Below are 16,748 nucleotides of genomic sequence, written 5' to 3'. Positions count from 1 at the left end.
ACCTCGCTTTTCAGAACGATGAGCTTTGTAAAAATCGACGCGTTTCAGAATGGCGGGGCATAGAGGAGCAACAATAATGTACATTATGTGGAAAATAATGTGTTTTTTGAACCTTAAACCGCATAATCATTTCATTACACCAAATACACAAAATAATGTTATTTTTAGCAACATAATATGACCCCTTTAAATATATTTAAATTATAGTTAAAAATGGGAATTTCAACAATTCATCAATCAGATCATTAATTTTAATGACAGTTATGAAAACTCTTTAGCTAATTAATATAATTAATTTAATAAAATATGATAATTTATACAATTAAATCTAAATGAACCCAAAACAATGTTGAGAAAAGCCCTCAAAGCAGCCTTAACGTATTATGACAGACATGTAAATCTTGAACGTTCATTAAACTTCACATTAAAAATGGAACTCTTTACATTATAAAAATTAGCTTATATTAAGTCAATATATTTCAATTTCATATTAACAAAAGCCTGTCACTGTCTCGAGACGGTCTGGTGTAGATTTAATTGACCAGGCTGAATTGATCACAGACTCACACAAACATGATTCCCATTTAGGCGGTACTTTCAAGCTTGAATTGCTCTGACGGAAGCATCAGTTTTTATTTCAAAATCGTATAGTCCGTGTATGACACTGTATTAAATTAGCATGTTAAAATGTCACCAAGTTAGTTGTTATGACATTAAAGCACTCTAAATTGAAACTAAAATTTAAAATAGGACAGAAGAATGCAGACAGATACAAAGAGGAACACTAACTAAATATCAATCACACTCGAGCCGAACTGAAGCATAACGAGAGAACGATCCCAAAACGAGTGGTGATTAAAGCCCGAGAAGAGACAGACGAGAGTTTAAACAGCGGGATGTTTCTTCATCACCACAGGAACGAGAGATTCTGTTCCCAGAGACTCTCAGAAGCGTCAGGCTAAAAATAGAAGGTGATGATGAAATTTGTGCGTTTTTTCGGCACAGTTGTGAGGTATGTGTCGATGACGTTGTTAACGCTGAATAAAATCTGAAACATTTGAACACAATTTAAACCTTTAAATAGAGAGAAGACCAAGAGAAAGACAAGAAGAGAGAGCGCTGATGCGCTGAATAATGAAACCAACCAAAAATAAGAAGTTGATGTGAAAACTAGAGGCGGATTCCCTGCCATAGCACGGTTCAAACTAAATAAATTGTAATTTGCGATGATAGAGAATTGAGATATTCTCAATCTAAAGTGATTATACGAATAGAACACATTTTTCTGTAAACGTACACTACTGTTCAAAAGTTCAGGGTTGGTAAGATTTTTTTAATGTTTCTGAAAGAAGTGTCTTTTGCTCACCAAGACAGCATTTATTTGATCAAAATACAGTAAAAACAGTAATATTGTGAAATATTATTACAATTTAAAATATCTGTTTTCAACTGTAATCTATTCCTGTGATGCAAGGCTGAATTTTCAGCATCATTACTCCAGTCTTCAGTGTCACATGATCTTCAGAAATCATTCTAATATACTGATTTGCTGCTCAAGAAACATTTCTGATTATTAGCAATGTTGAAAACAGTTGTGCTGCTTCATATTTTTGTGGAAGTTGTGATACATTTTATTTTTAAGGATTCTTTGATGAACAAAGTTGGAACTGTAACATTATAAATGTCTTTACAGTCACTTTTGAGAGATATATATATATATATATATATATATATATATATTGCAACCCTGCTGGAAAAAAAAAATAAAAATCTTACTGCCCCCAAACTTTTGAACATTAGTACATGATTCCTTGATTGCAGTGCAGTTTATAAACACACATGCGTGAAACTCACCATATCGCTGTCGCTGGGCTGGAACTGGAAGTCTTGTGCTTTGTGAAACACTGGGTTCTCCTGCAGGAACAGCTGCTGGTTGAAGTCCTGCATCACCTGGACATGACAACACAACTAATTCACAAACATATCAAGATAACGCAAGTTTATATGACATGTAAAAATGTTCCTTCAAAGGGAGAGTTCACCCAAAAACTGACTTTCTTTCTTTCTTCTTGGAACATAATCCATCTCAGTGCTATTTCGTGCACACAATTTAAATTGAATTTCAGTGTTCTTCAAAATATCTTTTGTGTTCTGCAGAAGAAAGAACACCATGCAGGTTTGGAAGTTGAGTAGGTTGGAAGGTGAGTAAATGATGACAGAATGATCATTTCTGTGTGAACTATCCCTTTAAGAGCTAGTGCAGGAAAGATCCTTGCATAACTCTCTCTCTCTCTCTTACACACACACACACACGCGTCACAATAGTGGTATGTAAAATTAGGCCCCCTTGGGCAGTGAAATGGTGCTCAGACAGATGTGTTTGTCAGCGCAGCGGAGGAATGATGTGTGTGTGAGAGGGGATTTCTTCATAGGGGAGCCGATAATGAGGCGCTGGCAGAGGGAATCTATTTCTGGGAATGAAGAGGGAAATTGAGAGCGTGATGAGACTAAGAAAGAAGAGAGAGACTCACTCGACTGGACTTCTCCAGCAGGAACTGGAAGGTGCTGTGGACAGCTTGAAACGCTTCCAGCTCGGTCCGACAAAAGGATATCAGATAATCCTTCACATGGTCGTATACGTTCCCCTCCAGACCCTAGAGAGAGAGAGAGAGACAGACAGACAGACACAGAGAAAGACAGATTACACAGTCTGTGTTTGAACTGAATAAATAACAAATGACCTTGTGCTTTCAGAAAGGGTCAGAGGTTACAAAAAGTGAAATGAGAATGATAGAATGATGGATAGACAGAAAGAATGACAGAACAACAGACAGATTTAAGCAAAAAAAGACAGAATGGTTGACAGAACAATAGAATGATAGACAGAATGACAGATAGGAGGAAAGAATTAAAATAATGACAGAAATATAAAAAACATAGAATGATAGAAAGAATGACACATGGGAAGACAGAGAAAAATATAGAAAAATAATCAAATGATAGAAATGACAAATGACGGATGAGATAGAATGAAAGAAAGAATATTAGATACCGGTAGAATAGGAGCAAAACAAAAGAACTATGACAGAATTAAGAAGACAGAAAGATTTAAAGAACAATAGACAGAATGAAACAACATAATGATGAAATGATAGAGCAATAGAAATAATGACAGAACAAAATGATAAAGACGACAAAAAATAAAGAATGAATGAGACAAAATGATAGAAAAATGACAGAAAGACAGAGCAATAAACAGAAAAATATCGAAAAACAATACAATGATGGACAGATAGAATGGTTAAAAACAATGTTAGATAATGGTAGAATATAAAAAAGAATAAGAAGCCAGAAATATAGAAAATGATAGAAAGAACAACAGATAAAATGACAAAAAGAATGAAAAATAATGGTAGAATAAAAAAACTATAGAATGATATAGCTTAAAAGCATAGAAAGAAACAGATAGAAAGATACAAAGAACAACAGACAGAATTGAAAGAACATGACAGAAAAATAGATAAAAGACAAAAATAAAGACAAAAAGAAAGACAGATGGAATGTTTGAAAACTGACAGAATGACATATTAAAATAATATAGAATGACAGAAAGTATGATAGATAAAACGACAAACAGATAGAATGACAGAAAGAACAATAATGGTGGAATGATGAGGAAAAAACGTATAAAAAAAGTGATAGGGAATTTAGAACGATAGAAAGAAACAGATAGAAAGACACAAAGAACAATAGAATAACAGAATGAACCAACAGAATGAAATGATAAAAAAAACAGACAAAACAAAACAACAGAAACAAAAAAATAGTCAGTTAAAGGGGTCATATGATGCGATTTCAAGTTTTCCTTTCCAATCAGAGCAGACTGCGCTTGTCGGAAGGAGGGACTTTGTAGAAAATGAAGCGTTTGAGAGAGGCGGGGCATAGAGGACCTACAATAATGTACAGTATTTGAAAAATAATGTGCTTTTTGAACATTAAAGCATGTCAACATATTCTGTTACACCAAATAATGATCTTTAAAAAAGCATCATATGACCCCTTTAACTGACACCAAACGCATTTGTATGAGAGACAGAAAGAAGGACAGAGCGTCCCATCAGCCCCCTTGTGGCCAAACGAGTGTTTTCTCTGGACTGTGTGACACTCAGATCAGAGCAGATTGTTCAAACAGCAGCAGCTGCTGGGAAAGGTTAGCCAGTTCAGATTCCAAGGCCTCAACGCGCAAAAACAAAACTCGAAACCTCTGCTTTCCCTCTCTCTCTCCTGCTCCCTCCATGTTCAGCGGCACTGGGAAGGAATGTATTTTGGAAACAGGCTTGGATTTGTATGAGTGAGCTGGAAATGACACAGACCCGACCACGAGCCGGTCTGGATTCACGGGCTCCGTCGGGTTACAACAGGTGGCGCCACTGTCAGGAAGCACTTGAGTGCCGTATGCATGAGAGAGAGAGATGGAGAAAGAGGCTGTGCTTCCTTCTGATAGGATCATGTCTACCTCCACCCACCACACTCAAACTCCATAACGTCCATGTGTGAGAGCCGTGGTCAGAGAGCAGCGGGACCAGCTTGCTGTTGTTTTCTCGCCTTTCAAAGTTGCAAGAGATTTTAAGTAATAGTTTTAAGTAATAGTTCAGCTAGAAATGAAAATTACTCACCGTCAGGCCATCCAAGATGTAGATGAGTTTATTTCTTCATCAGATTTGGAGAAATTACATCACCTGCTCCCCAATGGATGCTCTGCAGTGAATGGGTGCCGTCAGAATGAGAGTCCAAACAGCTGATAAAGGCGAGCGTTTTTAGCTTCAAACCGTTTCTTCCGGCTAAAATACAAATCCTCTATCCATAATAACATTTCCTCCAGTAGAAAAAGTCCATCTTCTGTTGCCCTCTCACATCAAAATGAGACAAATCCACAGACAAATTTGTTTAGAACGGCTTTGGACTGTTTTCACTACAAACGGTGAACGGTGCTTGATATCTGCATTTTTCTCTCCCGATTCAGACGAGACATCTTTTTTAGTGGAGAAAGTAATATTAACTAATTTTTAACAAACATGCAGCTTTAACTGATGGACTGGAGTGGTGTGGATTACTTGTGGATTATTGTGATGTTTTCAGCTGTTTGGACTCTCATTCTGACGGCACCCATTCACCGCAGAGGATCCGTTGCTGAGCAAATCTGCTTCCATGAAGAAACAAACCCATTTAGGTAACACTTTATAAAAACTTTCATTAATAAATCTTTAATAAACATTATATAATGCTTAACAGATCATTAGTTAAAGGCACAATATGTAAGATTTTTTTATTAAAATATCCATTGAATACGCGCCCTCTAGCGGCAAAAAATTACATATTGTGCCTTTAATATATTCACATAGCTGGAAATATGAGATAACATGCTTGGTAATGCTTACTAATTATTAACTTAAGAACTTATGAAACATTACCTAATGATTAACAGATCATTATTTCATGGAAATTGAAATGCTTACAAATGTCATTAAACTTTCAATTCATATGATCATTAACAAGCACATTATCTCATATCTCTAGCTATTTGAATATATATTAACTAATGATCCGTTAACAATTATATAATGCTTGATAGTGATTTATAAATGAAAAAGTATTACCCCTCATTTACATCTCGGATGGCCTGAAACTTTCAAAGTGAGGAAAATTTTCAGCAAATTCTCAGTTTTTTGGGGGGTGAACTATTCCTTTAAGCTTGCTTATTTTGTCAAGGCTACACATTCACAAACTCTCTGAAAACATACCCAAATGTGTCTCCATGTGTGAAAAACTATAATTCACGTGGCCCGTGGTTACAAGCGCACCCGGACGGACGGGAACACACACATACACACACAACACAGCAAAAGACATAAAGCAAACACAAGCATCAGCTGAACAAACACTTCTGCTGCATAATAAATGCTTCACTTTAACACACACAAGTCTCGATATGAACCTGTGGTGCACATTTAGCAAAAGCCGTCTGCTGGCTATAAATAGAGCCTATCAAAATGTATATGCAGACTATTTTTATACATTTTTATACTAAGTCTATAATGTGAGTTTTAGAAGAAAAAAAAAGTTCACCTAAACTAAATTAAATCATTGTAGTTTTTTATAACACAAGTTAATATTCAACACTATACACTACCTTTCAAAAGACTGTAAGATGGAAGTAGTGGCCTAATGGTTAGAGAGTCAGACTTGTAACCCAAATATCGCGGGTTCGAGTCTCAGGTCTAGCAGGGATTGTAGGTGGGGGGAGTGAATGACCAGCGCTCTCTTCCACCTTCAATATCATGACTGAGGTGAGACCCTTGAGCAAGACACCGAACCCCCAATTGCTCTCTGGATGCCACAGCAAAAATGGCTGCCCACTGCTCCGGGTGTGTGTTCACGTTGTGTGTGTGTGCCCTACTCACTGCTGTGTGTGTGCGCACTTGGATGGATTAAATGCAAAGAGACACCACACTTGGCCACACATCACGTCACTTTCACTTAATAATGTGAAATATTATCACAATTTAAAATAACTGTTTTATATTTGCACATGTTTTAAAATGTCATTTATTGCTGTGATCAAAGCTGAATTTTCAGCATCATTACTCCAGTCTTCAGTGTCACATGATCTTCAGAAATCATTCTAATATACTGATTTACTGCTCAAGAAACATTTCTTATTCATTTTGAAAATTGTGCTGCTTCATATTTTTGTGTGATATAAATACTTTTTTCAGGATACTGTGATAAACAGAAAGTGAGCCCAAACTTTTGAATGGTAGTGGAAGTAGTAGTGATTTAAATGGTTAGTTCACTTTCACATCATTTATTCACCCTCATGTTGTTTCAAACTCTATGGTAATAGATACTAGTCAGTAATTGGTCACAAGATATGTGAAAGAAAGACATACAGGTTTGGAACAACATGAGGGTGTGTAAATGATGACAGCATTGCCATTTTTGGATGTGCTTCTCATTTAAGCTTCCAGCAGGCATGTTAGTTGTATATATATATATAGAAATATATGTGCATTTGGGTGTTTCTAGGGAGGCCACATTATCTCACAGTTCAGTAAATGTCAACTTTCTATAAAAAAACATGCTGATGGTGTTTGTAGATGACGGCAGGTTCACACACAAAAACAGGTATAGGAGCTAAGAATACATGCAAAACACACATCTGACATGAAGCTGCTCTCACCTCTTTCCTCACATTTACAAGTACAAAACAACAATGACAAACTGTGGGGAAAACCCACAGCCAATCTTGAAAGCAGAAAATCCCCTCTCTTGAACTTCGGAGATGCCGTTAAACATAAGGCAAAATAAGGACTAAAAGAGAGACCTACTCAAAACAGGATCATGATGCAATGTGAAATCCGAGGTATCTACGCAAAAAGTGCTGCAACAGATCTTGCAATTTAGAAATGTTAAAATTGTGCTGAATTTAATGAAGTGATTCAAGATTTATTATGGAAATGTGCATCAAGCTCAAAACAAAGTTTCAGGTTTCACCAAATTATTATTGAATCAGTTTTTTTTTTTTTTAATGTTTGTAAAATAAGCGCACAGTGAAAGCACACGGCAAAGTAATAAACTTTTAAAACACTATATTTAAGAGTATACCAAAATGGCATATACACTAACACATAAGTGTGTGGAAAATTCAGACATTTTACAGCTAAAACACATTTTTACAAAAAATGGAAGCACCATATTTCTGCTTTGAAACTTTTGAATGCATGGCCCATTAACTTCCATTGGAAGTGCATTACTTTAATTGTGATTTCTGCTTTTAAAATACATGAAAACCCTGAGGAACAAGCAAAATGATTTTCTATGGCAACTGACAATATGCCACTTAGTCTATGAGTTTAACTTGTAAATTAACCGGAAGTATTCCATTCATGTGGATTTGTGCATTCATGTGCCAATTTGAGGTTTATAAAGCAGGGGGCGCTATGGAGCAACTGCCACAGAAACACTGGAAACACTTATGATAGGAAAAAAAATGTGAAAGGAAAAGAAAAATTGGAAAAGACGGAAAAATAAGTCCTTAAATCCGTCCTGACAACAATGGAATGTATATCTAAGAATATATCTGGAAATATGACTGATGAGACTATTCTCATCAATAATCAAGTCATAGATGTACAGCTATAGTATATTGACCGTAACCAAGGTTACGGCTCAGCCAATGGGAGATGAGGAGAAGGGCTGTAGTGGGCCGGTTATTCAGCATTTGGTGGAGCCTGAAGCACAGACTCTCCATCTATCAATAATTTAAGCCAGATTCTCTCTCTCGCTCTCATTCAGATTGCATTCGTCTCGCTTGCGGTTAAACACAAAGCGGGTGGAACAAAGATGATGTCCTCCGGTAAGATCACGAGGAGACTAGCAGTTCTGGATGCAGTGGAGAAACAAATCTGATAGCTGCGTTACGAGACAAATGAGACCAGATCAAGTGGAAAAATGCTCACTTATATGCTCGTCTGGTCTGATCATGAGTAAAAGTGCAGAAATAAAAGAGAAAGATTTAAACAACAGATTAACAATCTGATACAAACTTCTAAAGAAATGAACAAAATGGCTGATATGTGCACAGCTGTGACCCGTGAAGTTGCTTGCTTTAATTAAAAATACAATTCAATTGAAAGCAAAACAGGATTATTATAGTTAACTAAAACTGAACTACTTACTTTTTGTTACTTGAAATAAAATATAAAAAACTTAAAACACCTAAAACAGAAATAAAAATGTAAAAACTATATAGATATACAAAAACTATAAAAAATGACAAAACCCCAATATGACTAACAAACAAAATAAACAAAATTACTTTAACTAAACTTTATATTTACACCCATATATATAAATCAAAATATTAATAAAAACTATAATAGTATATCAACGATACTCAATAAGACGGATGCCAATAAGATTGAATCAAATAAAATAACAAGATTAAAAAAAAAAATTATAGTAATAGTAAATAGTAAAATAGTTACAATAAAACCAACCAATCAAATAATCTTCATACAGAAAAACAATATACAAATTATATTTTCAAATGTATATTTTAAAGGTCTGAATAAATGCAAGTTGCCTGGGAACTGTAAATAGACAAGAGTTAAGCTAACAAACCATACTAATTGATGAAATAATTATTTCATATTATTAATAATATATTTAATTATGTACTGAATAATGGTGCCTTGTATTTGTGTTGCTGCAAAATACATGTGACTTTGATAAGAGTGACTTTCATCATGGTTAAGGGGGTTTAAGACATTTCACTTTGTCATCTTTTAAAGTGTATTGCTTTAGTTTTGTTAATCTGTTTCAATTCTCCATCACCCATGAAGCCATGTGACTTTTTAAGTGTCTTGCAACAGTCTGTTCGAAATGCATCACTTCTGCAGTTACAAATAAAACTTCTCCTTAAAAAATGTTAACATAAAGCTCTTACACTCTAAAAAAAAATTGTGCTAAATAGCACTAAAAGTGGTTCATTAGCTCGTAATCTTAGGGGAACCACTTTAAGTGCTATATCTTTAAAGGTGTTATACAGCGATATACATAAGAGGAAGCCCATTCTCCGCCTCAGATTTTAGCTATGTTACTCCACTCTCATATGTTTGCTATGAATGGGAATTTACTACAATGGCAAAAGCTCTTTTGAATCAATTGTATGCTTTTCTGAGGTGTGGGGGCCCTGGAATATTTCCTTATAGGGGGGCCTTGGGTGCAAAAAGGTTGAGAACCACGTTATCTTCAGGAAATACACTGTATTTTAATGTCATTTTTTAATCCTTTCCCAAATAAACTAAGAGAATAAGAGAGAGTTAGAAAACCTTTAAAGAACTAATACAGGGGCTTCTTGATATATAGCACCTCAACCACCCCAAAGAACCCCTGAAGAACCAATTTTTTATGCTTGTGTAATTTCGAATTTGACAAGCATATACTCTGACGTCAGATTTAGAAAAGTTTGCCTAAAGAATGCTATGTATCTTTGGGGATGTGGCGGTCTTTTTGCCAGCACATTCTCCCAGATATCTGCTCCCAAAGGTCCAAGATTAAGAAAGATGTTGAAGAATTCTAGAGGGTTTGCATCACTAAATAAGGCCATGACTGGAGCGTCTGTCAGTCTGTGGAGATGAAGCATTGATTTATTCTGGCACATACATCCACTGACCCGACCGCACAACATCAGCGGACACTCGACATCTTTCAAGGCCTGAATAATTGGAAAAAATGTCTTTGCAAACGGGCTCAGTGCTCGGACCGTTCATGAGTTTTGTTAAAGCCAACGTGAAATCAAAATTACCCTATTTACAGTACTAATGCATGCTTCTGGTTTTACTGTGAATGATTCATCAGTGCACATTGTTCCAAAGGGGGAAAACAATTGTCATCATCTCTTTCATCAAAGTGTAATAACCTGCTCCACCTCTGAAATCAATTTCCTTTTCAGGTGACGTCACTAAAAGGTCAAGTTTTGGTTGGTTAAGCATAGCCCTGTTAACACCTGCTTGAAAACTCTACACCATCTGGCTCTATTGATGGAGATGTGCATTCTAACCAAAATATAAATCATAAATATTTCATTATATTAGACTAAATGTTTTATCCATTCATCCAGTGCAAAATGGACTTATATTTTCGCAGCTCAGGATGTGTTATTTTAGTATCATCATATTTATTCATATTTTGAATTAATTTTTATTTTTATATTTTATATTTTTTATAAAACTTATAAAATAAGTTTTAGCAATGTGTTTTTGTCATTTTTTATTTTATTTTTTGTATATGTCTATATGTTGTTAATTTTATTTCAGTTTTAGTTATTTTAGTACATCAAGTTAAACTAAATGAAAAATTTTTCCTTGGCAACTAGCTGGAGAATTTTGTTTTTTAATCTAAGAATGTATCTTTTATTCTCCAGTACTGAAAACAGAACCGATAAGGGAGCTTTTGATATGGGCTGTGATGCAGCTCTTGCAGATTACCTTTTTTGTTCATTGTCTGTCATTTTGAAGCTTAAGTTGCATACGTTTTTCTTTAGTTCAAGGCTGGCAGTCATGCATATGCTCTGGAACAGAGTAATATCGCGTCCACATCGCAGGCTTTGCAATTAGCAAATCGCAACATCTCAAATTGCGATTTCGCTTCGATTTCGATTAATCGCACAGCCCTAGTACAGACCTTATATTCTATTGCCCTACACCAACCCTACACCTAAACCTACCCCTTACAGGACACTTTCTGCTAGTGTTGTCACAGTACCAAAATTTCAGTATTCGGTACCAATACCAGTGAAAATCCACGGTTCTCGGTACCAATTTCGGTACCAAAGTAAAACACAAAAACATGCTAATTGAACAACATTTTTATTAATAACGTTAAACAAAAATTAAATGTACAAAACCAACGTTCCGAGGATAAAATACGCATGTTTTGGCGGGGTTCCCCTGGTAAAATTCGCATTCCAGGGGCTAAATATCACGTTAGTGGGGTCGTTTTTCAACCCGCGGACATGAAAAACAACCCACGGCAACCGTGTTAAAGCAGTGTTTCATTTGGAAATAAAATGGTCTGTGAATGCTATTTCATGTTGACTTTTAAGTCACTGTCATTAAATAAAGGTAGAAGTCTCGTGGGCTGCACCAAATAAATTTTAAGATTAAATCTAGATTAAATCACGGTTTATCTAATAATTCTGTTGTACCTAACGTAGCAGACTTACATTCAAACCATCAGTTTGATCCTGGTTTTAATTTAGGCCTACATTTAAAACAGTTTACATTTAAAACAGTTTACCTTTAATCCTGTTACTCCATTACTATAAACTCTGATTTAAGTCTCAGTTGTGAATTAAACATACAGGTTAAAAGGAAATGCAATATTAACACTATTGCTGTTTGATTACAATAACAAATCTATCATGGCAGACAAAATTACTCGTTTTAAACTCAGGTTATAATTTTAATCCCCGATTTGTTAATCTGTGTTTAAAATTAAATGGTGCAACATAGCTTGATCAACAAATCTTTGATTATTTCTACATTTTCTACATTTTAATCCCACCCTTGTTCTCTGAGCTGTGATTAAGTCCCATGAGCGTGGAGGCGCTGCATGTGAACACATACCAGACGTGCTTCAGTGTCCTTACACACACAGCCAGATATGCTGGACCACAAACACCAAACATTCAGTTACGTAATCAGCCATTACAAGCATTTAACATCTGCACAAGAAAGAAACCGTAATATAGTCTCCAGTCAGCGAGTGTGTTTACATGCAAGACACAATGCTTTTTAGAAACACCTGAGGAGATTTTATCACCTTTCTCAGTTTTTAAAACAAACACACATGCACACACCAGAATGGCGGTCAAGTAGTTTCTACAACTTCATGCATGCAAACACATTCAGTGACATAAGAGTAGACCTCTCTTATCCAGTTGTAAATGAGCAATACTGGGCAGAGAAAGAAAGCATGCAACTATTTCTCTCTGCAAGGGAGCTTTTTCCTGTGAGGAAATCTACACAGGAAGTACATAGTTTGATCTGCCCATAGATTACATCATTGTCTGACCCACTGTTCTAGATTCATGCCAACAGACATGACTCTTGTAAAACTTTAAGATGTGCAATACATAACCAACAACAGGAATTATGAAATCAATACTCTAATATTCAATAAAATTAAGCACTGTTGACATGTAGCAAACTCCACCCACATGACAAGTTCATCCACCAAGAGAAGTCCTCAAAAGGACAATTTAGAAAACATCAAAGCAAGTTTTTTTTAAACGGAAGAATTAATTAAGGGCTTTCAATGCCTTTATGATGCTTGGTTCAGAGGTCATCGCTGATGTGTTATCGCTACCTAAAACTATTCAAAATAATTTTTGGTATTTGAAATAAAGCTGAAATAATATAAAATATAAATATTAGATCTTAAAACACTAAAAAAAAAAAAATGTAAGTACAAATATATTTATAAATATATATATAAATACTAAAATAACACTGCATCGCTGTGGTGCTCACCTTGATGCAGTTGGCCAGGTCGGTCTGGTAATAGCGGTCGTGATGTGCGTTAGCAGCCGCCAATGTGAGAAGATATTCGTTCCTCGCATGGGTCGCTTTGGAGTTACAATCGCTCCTCTTCGCTTTCAACTGAAACACACACGAGGTCCAAAACTTCAAGAAGTGCAAAGCACAAGCTTCTAAGACATCAATATAAAGGGACAGTGCATCAAGCCATTCCAACACTGTATCATTCAGTTCAACCTGAACTGCCATCGGTCACATCCAAATTCTGGCCTTTCCTCACTTAACACTATTAGAAGACTTGAAATATAGTGTATGAGCTGTATGGACTACTTTTATGGTGCCTTTTTGTAACTTCAAAGTGTAAATCATCTACTTCTACTCTAGTCCAGCTGTGCAAAATATTACAAAATGTTAATTTTTTTTCAAATTCCCCTCCAGCACAGTCCAAAGTTGTGCTTGACAGAAGACCCAAAAACATAGTGGTCATGCTACACTAACATGGTATAAAGAGTAAATCAGGTTTTAGAGTGGAAGCAAAATGTTTCTCAAAGAAACAGACAGACGGTGGTGTTTACCTTCACACTGGCCTTCTGTAAACTTATCCTAGACTGGAACAGACCCAGCTTCGACCTGAGAGAACACAGAGCAGGTATTATAAATCACAGATTATATCAGACCCGGCGGAAGGAACAGGTAGGATAAACGAAAGCCCAGATCAAATCCATCCCGGATTTGTGTCGAGGAGGAAACAGACATTATAAATCAAACTAGAGTGGATCACTCCTGCAACCTGGTTTTGCCATTGCTGAGATGACTTCTTATCTTAAAGGAACAGTTCACCCAAAAATTTTTTTTTATTTAAAACATGTATGACTTGTCTTTCTTCTGTGGAACATAACAGGAGATATTTTGAACAATGTGCACACTACTCTTCACTATACAATGACAGTTGTAATTGCTAATTCAAAATATTAATAAATATTAATTCATAATAGTGAATATAATAGTATATAATAGAACATAATAGTATAATAATACTAAAATATCACTGCCCTCCACTGCAGCTCTTATTCATGCTTCTGCATACTGAAACCAAAGCCATTTGGTGACATTGATGTCAAACTGCATGACTTGGTATCTTGATGTGCCAAGTTTGAAAATGTGGAAGCACAAGTGAGATTATCAGCAAATAACCGTTTCTCACATAAAGCAATCAAATGACTTCAGAAGACTATAGCACATACGTTATATGGACTACTTATATCATGATGTTTTTGGTCACAGAAAAGAGCATTTAAGACACTTTGTAAAACCACTTATTTTGTGTACCATGGAGAAAAAAAAGGTAATTTGGGTTATGATAACAATATTATGATTAATTTCTGGGTGAACTACTATATTCTTTGAAACCAAAAGTTGCTTTTTTATGACCAACTATGTTCAAATTCATGAACACAAGATGGACAAATTTGCACAAACCACCTATGAAAATTCAACATTTTAATCTTAACATCCAATTTTCTGCTTATGTTAGATTTACATCTGGATTCAGAGATTACACCCACATCACAGAGCCCTATTCATTAGAGATCAGAGTTGTTTTGGGGTCTGATACAATTTGATTCATCAAGTTTGCATGAAATTAAGAACAAAGACAGATTCTCTCCCATCTTCCTCCTACTGCTGAGAACAATAACTGATTCTAATTCAGCTTTACTGCCAAGCTATGCTAAGAAGGACAACATCAATAGCCAAAATCAATAGAAAAACTGAGCGAGGAGCTCACAACACCATGCCACTGGACTCGTCTTTCACCTCTCCGTCTAATCCGGTCTTGGCAGAGGCTTTGGAATGGCAATTGTAGTGTGGGTACAAATGGCCCTTAAAGATGGAGAGAGATGGTTAAGTGTGTTTAACAAATTCTGCATCAGGCTAATAAATTGCTTTGAACAGAGTGGGGTATTCCCTACTGGGGGCTTAAGTATCAGCCATGGAAATGCATATTTAATGAAGGCATCTCAACTCAACGACACATCTTTTATATTCTTTGGCACTTTTAATGCTTTGAGTTTGTGATTCTGAGCCTAATATCTTCGATAAGGTGGAAAACCGCTCAGTGCAATAACATTTTAAATTTCAATACCCAAAATATGCAAATTTTTATGAAAAATAGTAGAGCATGGCGCTTGCAATGCCAAGGTCATGGGTTTGATTCCCAGGGAATGCATGAACTGATAAAGTGCACCTTGAATGCAATTCACTTTGCATGATAGTGTCAGTCAAATACACAAATGTAAATAAAAGTAAAAGGATTTAAGCTCTACTGAAAACTAAAATTACAGTACCAAGGTATGCACATTTTTATAGAAAAGGCATTCCTGTAGCTCAAACAGTAAAGCACGGCGCTAGCAATACCAAGGTCATGGGTTTGATTCCCAGGGATTGCATGAACTGATAAAGTGTAAAAAAAAGTTATTTTATTATTTTTTTTATGAAAAATAATAAAATTACCAAGATATGCACATTTTCTGGAAAAGGCTAAAAAAGCTGAAACAGTAGAGCACAGCGCTAGCAATGCCAAGATTATAGGTTTGATTCCCAATGTAATGTAAATAAATGTAAAATTATTCAAGCTCTACTTAAAAAAATAAAACCAAAATACGCACACTTTTTTATAGGAAAGGCATTCCTGTAGCTCAAACAGTAGAGCATGTTGCAAGCAATGCCAAGGTCATGGGTTTGATTCCCATGGAATGTATGAACTGATAAAGCCTGCTTTCAATGCAATGCATGTTGCTTCACCAAATACACAAATGTAAATGTAAATAAAAGGATTTAAGCTCTACTGAAAAATAATTAAACTGCAATACCAAGATATGCACATTTTTATGGAAAAGGCTCAAAAAGCTCAAACAGCAGAGTACGGTGCTTACAATGCTGTGGTCATGGGTTCGATTCCCAATGTAATGTACATAAATTAAAAAATGTATGTAATTTACATAAATGTAAAAGGATCTAAGCTGTATTGAAAAATAATACAATTACAACTCTCAGATATGCAAATTTTTACGGAAAAGGCATTCCAGCAGAGCATGGCGCAAGCAACACCAAAGTTATGGGTTTGATTCCAAAGGAATGCATGAACTGATAAAGTGTAACTTACCTTTTCAAAAGGTACTATGTACATTTTAGGTACTAATATGCACTTTTAAAGTATTAACATGCACCTTTAAGGTATTAATATGTATCATTTAGGGGTAAACATGGTACAAAGAAGTAGCTTTTGTAACTTAGAGTACCGCCCCAGTGACAGCTTCATACATTTTTTCTTCTGAGAACGTAGTGGTTATTCTTTAATTAACGGGACAAGCACTTGTGAAGTGTGTGTTTCTGATCTGGGCACCTCTGGGACCGTTTGCACCTGCAATACCAGACGCACTTACTTGGACTCAATGTCGGCCTTTTCCCGCACAGCCTGGGCCATCTGCTCCAGCTCAAAGTATTTCTTTTTGGACTTGGCCAGATCCTTCACTGAATCCTGGAGCTCTGCCTGGATCCGACCCAACTGCTCAATGCACTGCGGGTGGCCGTCGCGGGACAGCAGAGAGAGAGACACAGAGAGAGAGAGACACAGAGAGAGAGAGA

At 35.9% G+C, this 16,748-nt stretch overlaps 1 protein-coding gene across 2 annotated transcripts in view; it reads right to left on the bottom strand.

The window, feature by feature from the left end:
• The window catches only part of LOC107660679 (F-BAR and double SH3 domains protein 2), a 96,824-nt gene that overhangs the window by 21,398 nt on the left and 58,678 nt on the right, over nt 1-16,748 (bottom strand). For both annotated transcript variants that reach the window (XM_016450067.1, XM_016450068.1), the window contains exons 6-10: nt 16,547-16,680; nt 13,679-13,733; nt 13,098-13,226; nt 2,532-2,654; nt 1,855-1,950 (exon numbers count right to left, since the gene is read on the bottom strand). In XM_016450067.1, coding sequence (XP_016305553.1) covers nt 1,855-1,950; nt 2,532-2,654; nt 13,098-13,226; nt 13,679-13,733; nt 16,547-16,680 — 537 coding nt within the window. The remainder of the gene's footprint in view (nt 1-1,854; nt 1,951-2,531; nt 2,655-13,097; nt 13,227-13,678; nt 13,734-16,546; nt 16,681-16,748) is intronic.

The sequence above is a fragment of the Sinocyclocheilus anshuiensis genome, unplaced genomic scaffold (genome assembly GCF_001515605.1).
Source record: "Sinocyclocheilus anshuiensis isolate Anshui unplaced genomic scaffold, SAMN03320099.WGS_v1.1 scaffold948, whole genome shotgun sequence".
In the NCBI taxonomy this organism is placed as follows: Eukaryota; Metazoa; Chordata; class Actinopteri; order Cypriniformes; family Cyprinidae; genus Sinocyclocheilus; species Sinocyclocheilus anshuiensis.
This window is presented reverse-complemented; position numbering and strand designations above follow the sequence as displayed.